At 35.8% G+C, this 18,033-nt stretch overlaps 1 protein-coding gene across 9 annotated transcripts in view; it reads right to left on the bottom strand.

Moving 5' to 3' along the window:
* lama2 (laminin subunit alpha 2) overlaps positions 1–18,033 on the bottom strand; it is a 337,794-nt gene that overhangs the window by 150,551 nt on the left and 169,210 nt on the right. For 5 of the 9 annotated variants that reach the window (XM_018094209.2, XM_018094212.2, XM_018094210.2 and 2 more), the window contains exons 13-17: positions 11,114–11,215; positions 10,056–10,267; positions 5,231–5,342; positions 1,235–1,288; positions 873–986 (exon numbers count right to left, since the gene is read on the bottom strand). In XM_018094209.2, the coding sequence (XP_017949698.2) occupies positions 873–986; positions 1,235–1,288; positions 5,231–5,342; positions 10,056–10,267; positions 11,114–11,215 (594 nt within the window). The remainder of the gene's footprint in view (positions 1–872; positions 987–1,234; positions 1,289–5,230; positions 5,343–10,055; positions 10,268–11,113; positions 11,216–18,033) is intronic. The other 4 variants (XM_018094211.2, XM_031901991.1, XM_031901992.1 and 1 more) reach the window with 1 other exon arrangement.

Below are 18,033 nucleotides of genomic sequence, written 5' to 3'. Positions count from 1 at the left end.
GCTAATACGTTAGGATCGAGATTATTACAGTATATGCTAATGTAACATCAAGATTTTTGACAATTTTAAACTGACAGTAACAGTAAACCGGCAGTAACAAATTCTGGATCCATCCCCTTACAACTATTTGTCACTATATTTTCGAGTAGTGGTTGTCATTCTTTTCAGTGCAGGCCCCCTTTAGAGCCCCAACCTTTGGTTGTGTCCCCCTTCCCCCTTTAGCTCATAAAAAAAACTTGAGATGTGTTATGGAAATTTTAGATACTGAAAGTCGTTTGAGGTAAATAAGTAAGATTTATTAGACACATATGTGGGATCTGAACAAAGCCAATAGCAGGAACAGAACGAAGACAGCACAGGATTTATATAGATTATTATGACATAGATAGACTTATTAATTTTAGAAATAAAATCAATACAAAATGTGAAAACCCTGCTGAGGTCATGTAGAAGTCAATGGCAGCTGTCCTTTTTCAATTGGCCAGTTTTAATTTGGGGTTTTAAAGGTTTTCGGGCTTTCATTTGTGCGTCAAACCAAAAAATTGTTTCTATTTTTTCTCATTTGTGCTTTTTTTAAAAGGTTGTTTTAATAAATCATCCATGGTTTTAGAGAAAATAAGTTTTTTATGTGGTTTAAAAACCTTTGAAAACCATGAAAATGAGCCATAGGGCGTATTTCTAAGCTGTATATTTAATGGAAATTTTAGTTTAATTCTTTAAAAACAATCTCCAAATGTAATTTCCCCACAGAGAAAAGATGTAATAAAGCATAAAATATAGCCTAGTTTCTGCATTTGCATCTTATAGTAAAATAAAAAATAATAGCAGGTATTTTAAGAATGAATAAAGCAGCATTTGATTTGGTTACTTACCAAACATTCTCCTGTGACATCATGGCACCTATCAGTATGGCCATAGCATCGGCATGGTTCACAGCTTCCACCAAAAAGAGTCCCATTAACTCGTCTATTTCCTGGTAAACAGGACTGCAAAAAACAAAATTGTGTAAAGCACTAAGATTTAGGTCATAGCTGACAAATTAACTGGTGAGTCAGTGATAATGATCAGGCCTTGTTCTGTTTAGCCTTTCCTCCATATCACTTAATACCGTGAAAAAAACAGCATGCTTTTTAAGTTTCTCTAATAAGTACCTCAGTAAGGCATGGGACAAAAATACAAATGCAATTTTTACTAGTCAGAACAATCGAAATGCATGCCATACTTTCCAACTAACCTTTGTACCACTTGTAGGTAAAAGACTTAGAGGAGCATAAGCTTGATCTGTCTTCTAGAGTAAGAAAAAGAGCAACAAAAAGATGTTGAAGAATAGTGCAAGTGGTTAATATTAGCAAGAAAAATAAAAGTAGATAAGGAAAAGTAGAAAAAAAACTAAGAAAGCATCCACAGAAAACAAGGTAATCAGTCTGCCATAATTACTTCATTTTGGCAACATTCAGCTGATTATAAATACTATTTAATGGTGCTAACTATATCAGTTCTGATAAAGAAAGGTGCACACACTAAATATGCAAAGGGTGCCAAAGTTAAAAACACTAACATTTCAAAAGGTTTAACCACCTTTTGTTGAAGTTTATCCTGTGTTTGTCTTTAGTTACAGAGGATTCAAGCTGAAACACCTTTGCTGTTCTACCTATTTTGCTATATAAAGAAATCTGCTTGTTCGTAGGAAGATAGCAGCCTGCCAACCTTTGGATGTGTTGTGCTACCATTAAAAAAAAACAAAAATAGTCTATAACTGTTAGTTGCTGCAGAAAGTTTTTTTTGTGGATTATTTTATGTTAAAAAAAGATGTTGGCACAAAAAATGTAATCTTGTTTGTTTTTATCTCCTTCACCTTTCTATGGTATGGTTGCATATAATTTATAGAAAAGCCATTTTATTTTCTTTATTTAAATGTTTTGGGAGATTTGTTTAACAATAGCCTTAAGTTATCTTGTAGCAGATAACTTAAGGCATGCATGCACATTGATTTACTACCTATTACAAAATTTGCTCTAGTGCAACAACATTTAAAATGTTGCACTTATGCATCCTCCTAATATTTTAATATATAAAGTGCAAAATCAGGCATTTTGGGGCCGACCTCCACTCCACTGTGCTCTATATGTCTGCATGCGAGCGGAAGCTGTACTTTTTAAGTGCAGATCAACGGAGCTGGAGAAGGGAGCAGATCCGCTTCTCTCAGCCCGAAAAAAAAATGAAGGCTGAGAGCAGCAGAGCCCTCCATGTGCCCTGGCCCTTAAGGGTGACATATAGTTTATAAATGTTCAATATAATTGTTTCAAACTGTTTGTAATTGTGAATTTATTTTTTATGAATAGACAGATTTGTACAGTAGTTCCTACTTTACCTCCAGCATGAACTGTGTGTAAAGTAAAACACACCTTCCAGCATCATGTCTATATGTTTAGCCTTCTTAATCCTTGTATTCAACTCCCTTGAATAGCTGAGAATTAATAAATAGCCAAGAAACCAAGAAATTAGTGATGAGCAAATTTTCTCACCAGGCATGGATTCCCTGCAAATGTCTACATTTTGCAATTGGTGAATCTTTTTGCAAAAATTTGCTGAGTGAGAAAAAGTCACAGTTGTTTCAAATAAAGTCACGGTTGCATTAAATAAGTCACAGTTGTGTCAAATAAGTTGTGCAGTAGCCGTATTCTGTGAATTGTATGTGTTTTCACAAATTTTTTTTTTTGCCTCTCTCTGGATCAAAACAGTGGATATATGATAATGTATTTTAATTTTTATCTGTCACAACAGCGGTAGGTCCTTGCCAGAGTACTGCACAGGTAATTTTAGTTTTAGCAGAGGGAGAAAGGATATTCTCTCCTGTGACTGCACAGTGGGTTGAGTGATATAGCTGCTACTACTGCTTGTGCTAACTGACAGCCTGCTTGGATTTCCTATCATCGAGACACTGCAAATTCAGGATCGACAGCAGGGCTGCTGAACTTCTCTCATGGTGGGACATGCATCCCCTGCTGGTAGCAGAGTTTGGGCCCATCCTCTTGTAGGTAGAGGCAGTCTAATAATCAGCGCCGCATATAATGACATAGTGCTGATTTCAAATGGCAACTATGGATGTAAAATTCAAATCTTCAGTGAGGAACAGCAGAGCACAGTAGCGATCTCTTATGGAATTCTGGCTTTAGAGTATTGCCTTGGGGTGAAGCTGGCAAGGTCCTATTTATTTGATAAAATGTGAATAAATACTGTGGCCATTTTACCCCATCTCTGTCACCTCATGTTTAATTAAGGTATGTAACAAGGGGGGTCAGTGGGGTGCATCAAGGCAAAGAGTCAATTGAGAAGTCCCCTTGTCATGTCTTTAAGTGGTTTATTACAATTTATATTTTGAGACATCATGCAAATGCATTAAAACAACATACAGAGAAAGGGTACAGAATACAGATTATTGTTTTGACAGTCAAGCAGGGGAGAAGACAGCTTACAGAAAAGTAAAACTGACAGCTCAGTGCTCCTGGTATCTATATAAATGGCACAATTTGTACAGCTTTGTGAAATAATGCATCTTGGGATGTTATATTACACTCTGTGAGGCATGGCTATTACAAAAAGGTCTCTTTAGGGCTCAGGGCAACTCTACTATACAATTGTGACAAGAAAAGCAAAGAATATTAAGCGGAGGGTTTTTATTTTCTTTCAATTTGTATGATCCAAGAGTAACTTTATCCTAACAGAAAACATACTCTTTAATTTTTTGAATATGTCTGTATCTCGGGGTTAAACACCACATGAAACTACCGTATATACTTGAGTATAAGCCGATCCGAATATAAGCCGAGGTACCTAATTTTACCTAAGAAAACTGGAAAAACTTCAAGTATAAGCCTAGGGTGGGAAATGCAGCAGCTTCTGCTAAGTTTCAATAATCAAAATAAATACCAATAAAATTACATTAATTGAGGCATCGGTGGGGTATATGTTATTCAATATTTATTTCAAAGAAAAACAGTAAACTAGCTCTGTAAGCGGAGAAGAGGGTCAACAAAAACAATATGAGTACTACCCCACGCTCATTGCACATTGGCAAACTGGCAGCAGACCCAGTCCCGGAGGGATGTAAGGGGGAATAAGTATTGCTAGTGGGAGCCTAGGCCAGGGCACTGGAGGGTCTGGTTGCAGGTGGCCTAATTTGCACACAAAGGAGAGAGGGTGCTAGTCTAGAGGGACCCATGGCACCCGACTCGAGTATAAGCCGAGGGTGCCTTTTTTCAGCACATTTTGGGTGCTGAAAAACTAGGCTTATACTCGAGTATATACAGTAATAAAGTAGCTAGTATTCCATTTAAATGAGCAACATCTAGCCTAAAGTTTACATTACATATGTTTCTATGCAGCCATACAGACTGCAATTTAGTATACTTAAATAAAAGCATTTAGAAAATAAACTACTGAAATGAAAATTTGGTATTTATGAATAAGCAATTTGCACTTGGGTAATTAATATATAGTTGTGTTTCTGTGATGAATTTACTGTATAATCCACCACATTTTTTCAGAAAGAGAATTCTCATACAAAAGATACATTACAACAACTGTAAAATGTATACACAAATACAGAGCCATTTCCTTTATGGTTGCCCACCTAGTATAAGCACTGATGGGGTGATAAAACACACATTAAAGTATCTGGATGCCAGTACGACAAAGATGTATTTCCAAACTAGGAGTTCAGGCCTTCCCTTATTAATTCTGAAACAATTTGCATTTCTATAACATACTGTGTGTGTGTGTGGGGGGGGGGGGTAGAATTTATTGGTCACCTGTTCAAAAGCTATGGGTTACTGCTCCTGGGAAAACTTAGTGCCTCTTATTACATATGGGGGTAAATGTTTAAGGGTGAACCATTCCTTTAAGGTGAAGAAACATGAGAGTCAAAAATCAAAACTGCAGCTTTACCAAAATCTTATTACAGAATGTTGTTTATTCCACAGGAAATGTAAAGAATTACTTAAATAATTAACTGCTATTAAATGGTTTAAATGTCTACTACTATATATCCTTAATTATTGTTAGATTTCATTTGGAGGAAAAACAGTAAAAATTTAACAAATATTCTGTCTATAACCTGGGGGATTTTTAAAGTTTGCAGAAGCAAATAGAAAGCCTTTTTTATTTTATTTTATTTTATTTTTTAAATCCCCCTCGTAATCAACCAGCTTTTTTATATTATGCTACTCACTTCACAGGATGTTCCACTGAATCCTGAAGGACACTGACAAAGCTCCACACTAAATGCTGTCTTTCCAGACGAAGAGGGATCTCCAGCTACTTCAAGTGTAACAGAACTTAGTCTATAAAGGGAAAAATAACATTTTTATAATATTAAAATTAGATATATTTTGCCGGAAAAGTGATGCTAGCGGAAAAGTTCTAGGATGTTCTAGGGTTAAAGCCCTTAATCATTGTAAAAGTTTAAGCTAAACCCATTTAACTTTGTTTCATGACAATGTTAACATTGTTCCACTGACCCAGCTGATCTTTTGCACTGAGCACACATGCAGATCATAAATAGGTGGATGTTATTTACAAAAAACCATAGCAGCCCAAGGGCTTAATTAGGAGCAATCCATGAGACCATTTAAACGGTAATGGCACAAGGGCTGATGAAGAGCTAATGTCACCCAAGCTCAGTAGGTAGAGAATAAAGGAGAGTAACTGGAGTGAAACACAGGATTAGAGAAATAATTTTTGCATATTCATTATTTGGCACAGAATTCATATTCTGAACTTTCCATATACACCTGTCATCCAGACATAAACATGTGAAACCCAAATGCTTTTTATTAAAGCATCTGTATAACAAAGGTATTTAAAAATTTCAGCTATCATATATTGCCTGTCCCAACTTATTGTATTCCAAGAGTGAAGGAAACAAGATGTAACTAATTTATATAGTGTAATTAAAGTTTATTTTGCTTGACTAACACAATAGAAGATAGTTTGGAATTATTTCTTGGGATGTCAGGTCTCTTTAATTGTCACAAGATAGCCTCTGGTGTTCTATGAGGCTGTAGAAAGTGAATGAAAATCATACATAATGAAGAACAAATATGATCATTATGACTTAAGGAACAAATATGATCATTATAACTTAAGGTCACCCAAAGTCTGATTTTTGTTTTCATAATTTCAGCTCGGATTTCTGATAAAGAATTTGGCCTCTTGTTTAAAATGTAACATATGCCAGAGTATACATCTGTAACAAGGTGAAATATACTTTATTTTGAATGTAAATAGTTAGACAATATTCAAGTCAGCAAGCAGATGGCAACTACCCTTTGAGGTTGGCTTGCAGGAGAATTCCCCTTCAGCAACCTAAATAAGGAAATGCAGTAGTCAGGGATTTTCTCTTATGTGTGATGATATCAACCTCAAGCAATACAGACTGCAGAGTTAGATTAGATGGAAAGCCACACCTTGCTAGAACTAAACACAGTACCAGGTCCACTTCAAAAGTAGGAGGTAGCTGTGCTAGCCAGTAAGGGCAGCCTGTGGTTCCGACCAGATGTCAGTAATTTGGGGCAGGATCCCAGGAATTTGTGTGCCAGTTAGGGATTGGTGTATTCAGAGGCAGGTTAGTGAGGGACCCTATGGGAGCTGTGGTGAGACAGCTTAGGTGAAGCTTGTGCACTGTATGCTGGAAGGAAAGTGCTAATCACATTTTGCATTTCTACATGACAGTGACACTAGAGGGTAGTGATGGGCGAATCTGTCCCGTTTCGCCTCACCATAAAATTTGTGAATCTTTTAAAAGATCTGCAAAACGGCAAAAAATTACCGAAAATGTTGCGCGGCATAAAAAATTGACACCCGCAACAATTCTTTTGACATCCGACTATTCTGTTGATGCTTGCGACAATTCTTTTGACACCCGCGACAATTCTTTTGATGCCCGTGACTATTCTTTTGACGTGTAACTTTTCTTTTGACACCCACATCTTTTTTGACGCAGGCAACAATTTTTGGACATTTTTGGACAAGCAAATTTTTCAGTGGCAAATTTTTTCACCCATTTCGCAAAACAATCCGCCAGTGGCCGAACGCATAAAATTGCTCCGAATCCGTCCATACATTTTGCCCATCGCTACTGGAGGGTACTGAAGAAAGAACATTGTGGGGGTCATTTATAAAGTTTGTGTAGAGAATTTTTTTTTCGCAAATGGCTGTTTTGCACATGGTGCAAATGATGACCAAGTTAGGGTGAAGCAGTAGGCACAGGCTGCAACAGAGTTCTGTCTTTACTGCCTGCCTTAGGGCTGGCATGCACCTCATGATGCTTGCACTTGCTCCCAGGGTTTAAAGAATGGTCCCTATGTTTACTGAATTTTGGTTTGAAAGAGAAGGGTAGAAGCTTACTGAAGCTATGGTGCATTTGGAGCTAGAAACAATTATTTGTGCCAGGGACTCCATGAGATAATATCCAGGTTGTAGCATTTCACAGTACTAAAGATTAACACAGAAAGTGGTAAAATAAAAAAACAATGGAGCACCTGCATTGAGTAATACCATTCAATACACCCAAAGTCATAAGACATGCATTTGATTTCAAATATTTAAGTTAAGAAGAAAAATAATTTCTAAGATTATTATATATTATAATTCCAATATTTAGTTTTAAACAAGCATTTATGATTCTCCCTTTGCAAAAGATATTGCTGGATATTATCAAATAAAAATTGGCTGCTATAAACAGAGAAATGCATGATTATTATGCTCTGCAAAGAATTTGCTTGGCCACAATAATTTGTAAGAGTAACACAACATTACCGAGACACACATGAATTAAAAAAGGAAGAAACTTTCATTTCTGGTATCACTTCCCTCCAACCATTAAAAATGATTGAAACATCAATACAATGTGAAAACACTGCAGTTGACAATTCAACATATTCAAAGAAAATAGGCAGTTAAATTCTCGAATTGAGCTTTTCAGCTACAGCTGCTATTTGTCCTCTTATGTTTAATATAATTTGGCACAATGTGAAACTGCTACACACAAAAGCATTTTATACTGCAAGACTGTGCATTTGTATTCAGTGAGCTTTTCCAATTTTCATTAGACTTTGCCATTTAGAAAATGCAGATTTAATGTGTTTAACAGTTTCCAGCACAGTTCATTTAAAAGCACAGCATCGGACTTGTTTGTCTCTCTAAAAAGAGTGCATTTCAATTAAGTGCAATATAAGATCTGTAATGAGGGATAGATGTACAAAATAAAAATATATCAATAAAAATATTTTGTGTATCAATTTTACTTCTCAATCATTTACACAGACTATAGAATAGATGAAAAAACACAAAGCAACAAAAAACTGTTGCAAATAGCTCATGGATGCATGTCTTTAAACACACTGGTTCTCTTTATTTCTCTTTTTGTGTGATTTTTGCCTTGGTGAAATTGATCACAGCTGTTTGGCACATGGTAAAGTAGTTTTTGAAGATGCTGCTGGTTTATGAGACTTTAATGCACATTAAGAAATGTAGAAAAGATAGGCTGCACCTTAAAATATAATCAATTAACCTTGCAATAGTGCAGACCACCTATGCAACATCACATAACCCAATCCAGCACAACAAGGATTCACATACACCAGGGCATCACATCAGTGTTTCTGGGGTGAGGGGTCTACCTCTCTATGTTAGGATACAACAATGTGCAAAAATACTGTAGGGACCCATAGGGGCTGATTTACTAACCCACGAATCCGACCCGAATTGGAAAAGTTCCGACTTGAAAACGAACATTTTGCGACTTTTTCGTATGTTTTGCGATTTTTTCGGATTCTTTACGAATTTTTCGTTACCAATACGATTTTTGCGTAAAAACGCGAGTTTTTCGTATCCATTACGAAAGTTGCGTAAAAAGTTGCGCTTTTTTCGTAGCGTTAAAACTTACGCGAAAAGTTGCGCATTTTTCGTAGCGTTAAAACTTAAAAGGTGCAAAGTTTCGCGTAAGTTTTAACGCTACGAAAAAAGCGCAACTTCTTGCGCAAGTTTTAACGCTACGAAAAATCGCCAGATTTTACGCAACTTTCGTAATGGCTACGAAAAACTCGCGTTTTTACGCAAAAATCGTATTGGTAAAGAAAAATTCGTAAAGAATCCGAAAAAATCGCAAAAAATACGAAAAAATCGCAAAATACCGATCATTACGAAAAAAACGCAATCGGACTCATTTCGACCCGTTCGTGGGTAAGTAAATCAGCCCCATAGAGTTAACAGTCCCTATGGATCTCCTAGTTGCCTCTAGTTGCTGGGCAGAAGCCTTTGTAGCAAAGTTATCTTATTTATGTATCTATATTATTGGCTCATGAAATTAATGTCTGCTTCTTGTAACACTTTAATATAGTGATTGGAAAAGGGTAGTTCTTCCTCTTTGACCTCCATTTTCTGACACAGGAGGATGTGTCTGGTAAGCATGGTGTCAACAAGGCCCACTAAACTGTTCTGCCCTGTAGCGACAACTCCTTCCTGTACTAGATTACTTTTATGCATATGCTACTAATAATTATTTTCAAATTAAACAAGTTACTTTTCCCTAACATATATGGTTCCATTTGATGCATTAAATATAGAAAATTTAGTAGGATGAGAGGGTCCCAGTTTTTTTTTAATTTAAAGCATGACATTCACCCTTCCCCAAATTAACACATATTAATTATTGTTGTTTCATTAAATGTAAATTAGTGGTTCTGGGAACCAGTAGAGATTTTAAATGATGTGTGCTTATTGTGCTAGCCATGTAGTACTGTCTTTTGACAGTGAAGATAAAGGTATAGCTCTATAAATTATTGACTCTAGTCAACCCTCTCTGATGTTTCCAAGGCTCTGCACATACTAAAGCTGTTACTTTATTTAAATGACTTGGTGCTGGAATATCATTTTATTAAAACATCTTAAACAAGTTTTATAATATAACTGTAAGCCAACAATATGCTTAATTCATATGTATGTTTTAGCAGCATTCATGACTTCTTAAAAAGGTAAACATTTAGTTTAGTTACCTGTAGATGGCCTCCTGCCCATTACTGTACGTTGCTCGGATGAGAAGTTTGTTCACATTTGCTAGTACCATCATGAACTCTCTTCTGCTCACTTGAAATTCTGTACCATAGATTCGGAAAGAGTCAGGGTGGAGCACTATGGTTTCTGTGATTTCTTCAAATGGTCCTAGTTGGATAGTTTCCTGCTGTGAGCTGATCTTTATACCATTGCCCTGCAAAGTCATTATAATATTATTTCAAACTTAAAATAGAATTACAGTATATTGAATAGGAACATCTAATTTAAGCTGTATATACAGAGTATAAAAGATTTTGGAATATAAAACTTTTTGCCTTTAAGAAGGAGTTTTGCATTGTATTACGGGGGGGGGGGGCGTTGTGGTCACCTAAACTTGAAATGATTATTATATGCCACATGCATATCTAGCTGTCAAGTAGGTTAACTGACCACTATGTGTGTATGTTACTGGTTTTCAGTGCAGGTACTTAAATAAATTCTTAACGCCAGATGTCTATTGGAAAAGTTTAAAGATCCTGTCAAGTAAAGACTACATTGGTCTGTTTTCATTTTCTGAAGGGCCATTTTAGCGCTTTATTATCAGGGATCCCATGATCAGCCCTATTTGGCCAAGTATAACTTCATGTATGCCCAGCATTTGGAGACACTGTCTGTGGGTATTGTAGTGAACACCAGAAAATGCAGGGACTCCCATGACTAAAAACATTTTTTAATGCAATAAAAGTCATAAAAAAAAAATCACTTTTACACACATAAAGGAGGATGTGAGTACAGTAGCGCACACTATTTTATTCTAAAAATAAAATAGTACAGCTTTTTAGAATACGCTAACACTAAAAAGATTATAAAAGTGGTGTGATGCCTTTATATTCTCAAACTTACTATAGTAGGGAATGCAAGACAGAAAATAATGCACAAATAATAACATTCCTATTAAAATGTTACCCTTTTATGTTAGCAATACTGCATTGTTAATGGAATATCATTTTATTGAAATAGAAGAAAGCACATGTTATTCCCTTCAATAGAAATACTTTACCTCAATTATTATGTTAGGATAATTTGTAGAATCCACACTGTCTGTCTTCATGGATGCGTCATAGGAGATGGTGTAAGACAGGTGTCCTCCCACTGCTGTAACCTGCACAAAGTCAAAAGGATCATCATCCCAAGCTGTCATTTTTATTCTACCCACGCTATTATATTTTTCAGTCATTTTTAAAAATATATAAATTAATTTAAAGTTAGGTGAGGTTAACTTAAAGGAAAACTAAAACTTTACTAAAGACATAGTCTAGAAATGTTTTGTGCTGTTACCTGAACTTAGCGACCAACTTTAAACTCTTAAAATCTAAGTCACAATATAAGGCAATTTGTTCAGATTCACGTTAAGCTTAAGAGGTAACATGATAACTATGTATAAATATATAAGGGGATCATATAATAACCTCTCTAATGCTTTATTTACCAGTAGGTCCTTCCAACGGACACGAGGGCACCCACTCCGTTTAGAAGAAGGGAGGTTCCGTTTAAATATTTGGAAAGGTTTTTTTCACTGTGCGAGCTGTGAAGTTGTGGAATTCCCTCCCCGAATCAGTTGTACTGGCTGATACATTATATAGCTTTAAGAAGGGGCTGGATGGCTTCTTAGCAAGTGAGGGAATACAGGGTTATGGGAGATAGCTCTTAGTACAATTGAGGGAATACAGGGGTATGGGGGATAGCTCTTAGTACAAGTTGATCCAGGGAACTGGTCAGGAAGGAATTTTTTCCCCTCTGTGGCAAATTAGAGAGGCTTCAGATGGGTTTTTTTGCCTTCCTCTGGATCAACTAGAAGTTAGGTAGCTTATATATAGGCATTATAGCTGAACGTGATGGACGTACATCTTTTTTCAACCTAACTTACTATGTTACTATGTTACATGGAAGCTCTGCGAGCAGTTTATATGATTGGCCAGCCTCAATTTCCGCTTGATAATTTGTGATTACCCATAAGCTTATCTCCTTAACAGCTTCCCAGTGCTCACAGAGTGATGTGACTGTCTGGCATACAAATGTGCACTTAAGGCTGCATGGTATGGGCTGTGTGTGTGTGTTGGGGGGGGGGGGGGACTAGTGGCGATAAGGTTAATATTCCCTCTCAGTCAGGTAATTAGGAGGTATCTGCATGTAGAGGTAAAAGGGGCTTACCCCAATACCAGGGGGTTCTGTTTTAGGAAAGCCTAAGTGAGAACCAGAGAAAGAGTACTGAGGAGCCCGTGACTAAGCCTAGAGAAAGATTACGTGTAGGAGGTGCTGACTTGGATGCAGGCTGTGTGGCCTGGCTGACAAGTTATCTCTGTAAGTAACTGGGGCTAACTTGTGGTGGACCAGTGTCTGGGAGAGGTCCTTGGGCAGCCAGAAAGACTACATTCTCAGCTTTAATGGAGCTGTTCTATATTTGTGATGCCATATGAAGATAAGCACCCATCTATGTGTTTTAAGTGATTAACGTAAAGGAAAATTCATATTTTCCTGTGTTTGTGTGTCACCATCTCTTCTATACACACGGAACCCACCATTTAAAAGTTAATCTTCCCACAGTGTATATAGTTACTTGGAAGAAAAGGTTTAAAATGCCACAGTACTTACAAACACAAGTGCTTCTGAAACCCAGGCTTCTGAATTCAAATGATCCTTTTGGTGCTCAGCACTTAGGGGAGACAGCACTCCCACTTGGTACATGTCAATTCAAAGTAATGCTAGCACACAGAATTCTTTCAAAATGATCAGCTTCATTATACCACAGGGCCTTGTCCCCATTTTGCTAGAATTCTATGTGCCAGCATTGCTGTGAAACAACATGTTCAAAAACCACATGTCCATTATGTTGAACCTTTCATCAAATCAGTCCAACCTGGACAACAGGGATCTAAATATTCATTTATAGATAGTGATGAGAAAAATTTCTCACCATGTTTTTTCCCCCAATGGCTAGATAAAAAGTTGTGCAGTACAGAAAAAGTCACCACGAATAAAATGTTTATTGACTTTAATACTATACAAGCAGAAAGTGATCTGGAGAGAATTTGTAAAGCCGATTTTTACAGTTTTATGCCAAGCAAGATGCTTTAGGTAATACAACATGAACTTAATCAAAGTGATAAAAGAAATGCTTATTAATTTTCCTGTCTTTTTAATGTCTTATAGATAGCTAAATAATTTAATTACACAAACTAAGACAATTCTGGGCACAACATTTAATACCTAATTTTAATTTGCAGTTTAATTTTATTTTCTTTTTCTTTGCATCATTTATGTATTGAACACATAGTGCACATATTTATTCTTATACAAGCATGTGTATTCATGATTTGGGTAGTTAGCAGATTTCTATTAGTAATTTCTGATTTAGCTGTCCAGCTATTGCTGGAGAATTCCCCTCTTCCTTAGGAGGTGGTAATTCTAAAAATATTTTTCCAGTAACAAGTTTTAGTGTATAAACTGTTCACTGGTGCAAACTATAAAGTATGCAATCTTTCTTCCAATGGTGGAAGTGGTTGCACAGTTCCAGGTTTAGAAAAGCTATATTGTATTCAGGCAAAGGAAAATTTGTTTGTGCAAAGGCATACGTTTTTTGCATTGTGAATATTTTTCCATTAATGACTTTTAATATGTTCCCCCTTTAAAAGTACTAGGCTATCAATAACCTTTTTTCGCAGAAGGTTTTACATTCTCAGTAACATCAACAACTAAATTACATCTGATAAATAAAGAGCACTCAATAAAAGCATGAATCAAAGAAACTAACAATTTAAACAACATAATGTTGTAATGTGCTGTGAGCAGTGAGCCACAGAAAACATTTGTCTAGTTTTCAACAAAGCATAAGATTCAATATGGAATTCTTAATCTATTTTTATACAAACAGCCTTCAAACTCCATTGAGTAGCTGAGTACTGTTCTTACTTCAAATGAACTATAGCGTTTTCATTTGCTTCTGCAACAATATATTCAGATTTTTTTCTTTGCCTTCAAACAATAATATTCGGCTGTTCCCGAGCCAAAGGGACATTTGAGTTTTACATGAGGAAAAAATTAACTGAATTTGTCAGATTTTTACTTCATTAATTCAGTTATAATAGCCTCATGCATTCAGAAATACTGAAATGTATTGAATACTAGGTATTTATGGGTTGTTAACTTTCAGAATGCAAGCAAATATGTATATTTAAGTATCACACTAATGTCTCTTATGCTTGGTTATAATAATGATGGCATAATTAATTCACCAGACTTTGTATTGCTAAATTTTCACACAGTATGTGAGGAAATATGATGCCTGTGTAACACTTGATTAAATACACACAGAGAGATTCACCTGCTAGTTTCTCCCCCCCCCCTTTTTTTTTTAATAAAATAGCAATTGTAAGGCCATTGAAATGCATATATAATCGCCAGGTTTTCCTGTTTACATTGAGTAAATTAAATGAATATATGCTTTAAATATGACAGTACTACTCACAAAGAACTCATTAAGTTGATGTCTTGCTTGAATGTGCTTAAACAGATACACTGTAGGTGTTATACTGTATACAGTACTTTGAGGGCTGAAAGTATAATTCTGCTACTTTACAGATCTTACCTCCAAAATGCAGTGCCCTTTGGAAGCCAGTTCACAGTAAAGGTATTAATGTGCTGGAAAGCTGCAGAGATGTGCAGCAAAGGCAGTGAAGAAATGAAACAATTACTTAATGAAAGACTAAAGTCTAAAGTTTAGTTTGTTTTTTCCTGTAGAAGACTCAATTCTGAGAAGACATGAGGACATAAAGACACAATACTCTACCCTGCAAAACATACAATGTAGACATATTTGTGTACATTTGCATGTATTTTTGTGTATATACTGTATAAATACATGCATGCAAATAGAGGGAGGCACCGTCGTCAAGAACATTTGTTTGCCTAATATAGTTAAGTAAGTGATCCCCAACCAGTGGTTCATGAGCAACATGTTGCCCCCAAACTCCTTGGATTTTGCTCCCAGTGGCCTCAAAGCATGGGCTTATTTTTGAATTCCTGGACTGGAGGCAAGTTTGGTTGCATAAAAACAGGTGTACTGCCAAATAAAGCCTTATTTAGGCTGGCAGTCCACATAGAAGCTACCAAATAGCCAATCACAGCCTTTATTTGGCACCCTCATGAACATTTTTCATGCTTGTGTTGCTCCCCAACTCTTTTTACATTTGAGTGTGGCTCATGGGTATTACAGGTTGGGGATCCCTGGGTTAAGAGATACAGGGAATTACAATAAATTTGTGATATGTAATTTTCAACCAAATTAATCTATAATAATGTACCTATTCCCAGAAACATCAGATTCACTCCTATTGTAAATGTCTTGGTATTCAGACTGGTAAATAAACACCACTGCCACTCAACTTACCTCTGAAGGCAGCAGCCTACCATAATTCTGAAGTAGATATTGAATATGAGACCATATTTACAACTACCAGTATCAAGAAAGATGATTACAAACAAACATATATGTGCATAACACATAGGGGCACATTTACTAATGCACGAATCCGAATCACGAATGGGAAAAAATCGTATTGGAAACAATAATATCGCATTGGCGATCCGAAAGTCAAGTATGTGCGCCATACGAAAAAGTCGTGCGCCATACGAAAAAGTCGTGCGGACGCCCGAAAAAATCTGCGAAAATACGCTCTGAGCGTTCGCATGAACGGTCGAGTGTTCGTGCTTTTGTAAATGTGCCCCATAGACTGTAATTGTGTTTGCATTATGGTTAAAAAGAAAAGCAACTTATATGGTGTCACAAAAGAGTAGAAAGTTAAGGGTTCTTTTTTTTACCTGTACTGACTATGTATTGGACCATTTGCTGTTTTACTGCAACAGATACAGGATAAAATAGAAAAGGCTCTTATTTGTCCTCTCACTTTAGCTTTCATATTTTATTAGAATAATAACATCTTCAGATTTAAATGCTAGAGTGGACCTTGAACAACCCCTTTAATCAAAATTTACAGGAAAAAGATCCACCTCCACTTAGCAATGCAATAGTACATGTGTACAAAAGGCTATGACACTGTTTTACAGCCTAGAAAAGTAATCTCTTCATGCCAAGTAACAACAGTATCACTTTACAAATGTGATTTTAATTTGTCTGGGCTAGCTGAAACTGTAGTGTTTCATCATATAAAATAAATGTCATTTAAAATATTTTTGCAGCTTGAAAAATGAAATGATTACCAGAGCAAATCAGAACTTATCTTACAGCTAACATAAAATAATCTCATGCTGTGAGCCAACATACCATAAATTAAAAAGGAAATCATTTATTACTTCTTCAAAAGGATATTGCTGTTTTTTACGGTTTTTACAGTCATGTGGCAGTGTCATAAAGCTATGTGAAGCTATGTAATCTAAAACAAGTATACCAGTTTTAATCAATACCTTTGTATATCTTATGAGATTTCACAGTGATGCATTATTCCCCGTCACTATGAAGATGCATTATTCCCTGTCACTATTGCCTAATCACAGCTTGAGCAAATCACATCCATAAAAAATATTCCTGAAGCTATTAATCATTTCCAGTAACGTCAAGTCCTGAAATAACAAACGCCTTACTATTGGGGTTGAGGGGGAAAAGGTAGGCCAGCGATTACAGATGTCAAGATATACACAAAGTAAAAGACATGAAAAGCATTTTCTTCTGTTTAATGATAAGGATATATGATAAGGATATATTTTTGTTTCGCTTGCATTAAGTGCCAGACATTTTTTTAACATTTTGTGCTCTCTCACATTTTCTAGGGGGTGGGTTAGTTTACCTAGAAGTATATGGTATACTTTTAAGTATATTTATAAGTATATACTTATAATTATATGGGTTTTATATGAGTTTTTGTGTATTTCCACTTCTAGAACAAGATGTAGAGCTCTAAACAAAACAAAACAAAAAAAAAGAAAAATAGTGACTTTTCATGATATAGGAATTTATATCAGAAAAATATGTTATTTTAAGCATGTAACTCAACTGTTTTGGAAAGCCTTGTGTCTTTTGAACATGCCAATACAAGATATGTATAGTTTTATTGAGATTTCAGACGTCTATAGATCAAAAACTACCAACAGTAAATTATCGAATTTTCCCAGCACTACAGCAGAATATGGCATACTTTAGATTGCAAAACCCAAAAATCCAGAAACAGTAGGTTTAACTCAGGAAACCATACATTTTTAAGTTCACATTGTGCAGAATCCAAAATCTCTTTCTATTCCTAATTACCAAAGATTAAGGCTTTTCTGCACTTGCCAGTTTCTATAAAAATTTTGAAAAATCACATCAACACTTTTACTTTGCAAGTTAGTATCCCCCCCCCACATTGTGTATGTGTGTGTTTTAAGTGTAAATATAATGGTGTATTTATGTAAAAAGTGTTTGTTTGTGTATTTGTATGTGTGGCGTGATGCTAACCTGGTGTATGAGGTTGAAGATCTGTCTAGTGGGCTCATTTCCCACTTCTGCTCGTTGTCTAGGGGCCGAGGAATGAAAGGAGAGCAGCTCCTCAGCTCCCAGACCCGAAAGTGTAGCAGAACGTACGATCTGTGGTACTTTTATCCACAGAATGTAGTAACTATGAAAGTTACATTTGTACAATGACAAATATTAAGACCCTGCAAAAAACTGTGTAGTGACAAAATTATTTTTTCCACGCAAAATTAAAAATATTGAGGTTAAAATTTTTTCAAAATTAGGATTTTTTTAAACTTGCAGCATAATTAACACAATTTTTGTATGATTATAAAATGTACAGAATTAGTTTTACGCTGACAACATACATTTTAAATATATATATATATATATATATATATATATATAGCAAGAACAAACGGAGCACGCCCTATTGAAATTCAAATGCCCAGGGTGCTGGCTAAAAAATATAAAGC

The sequence above is a fragment of the Xenopus tropicalis genome, chromosome 5 (assembly GCF_000004195.4).
Source record: "Xenopus tropicalis strain Nigerian chromosome 5, UCB_Xtro_10.0, whole genome shotgun sequence".
In the NCBI taxonomy this organism is placed as follows: Eukaryota; Metazoa; Chordata; class Amphibia; order Anura; family Pipidae; genus Xenopus; species Xenopus tropicalis.
Note: the sequence above shows the minus strand (reverse complement) of the source record. Positions and strands in the feature narration are given on the sequence as shown.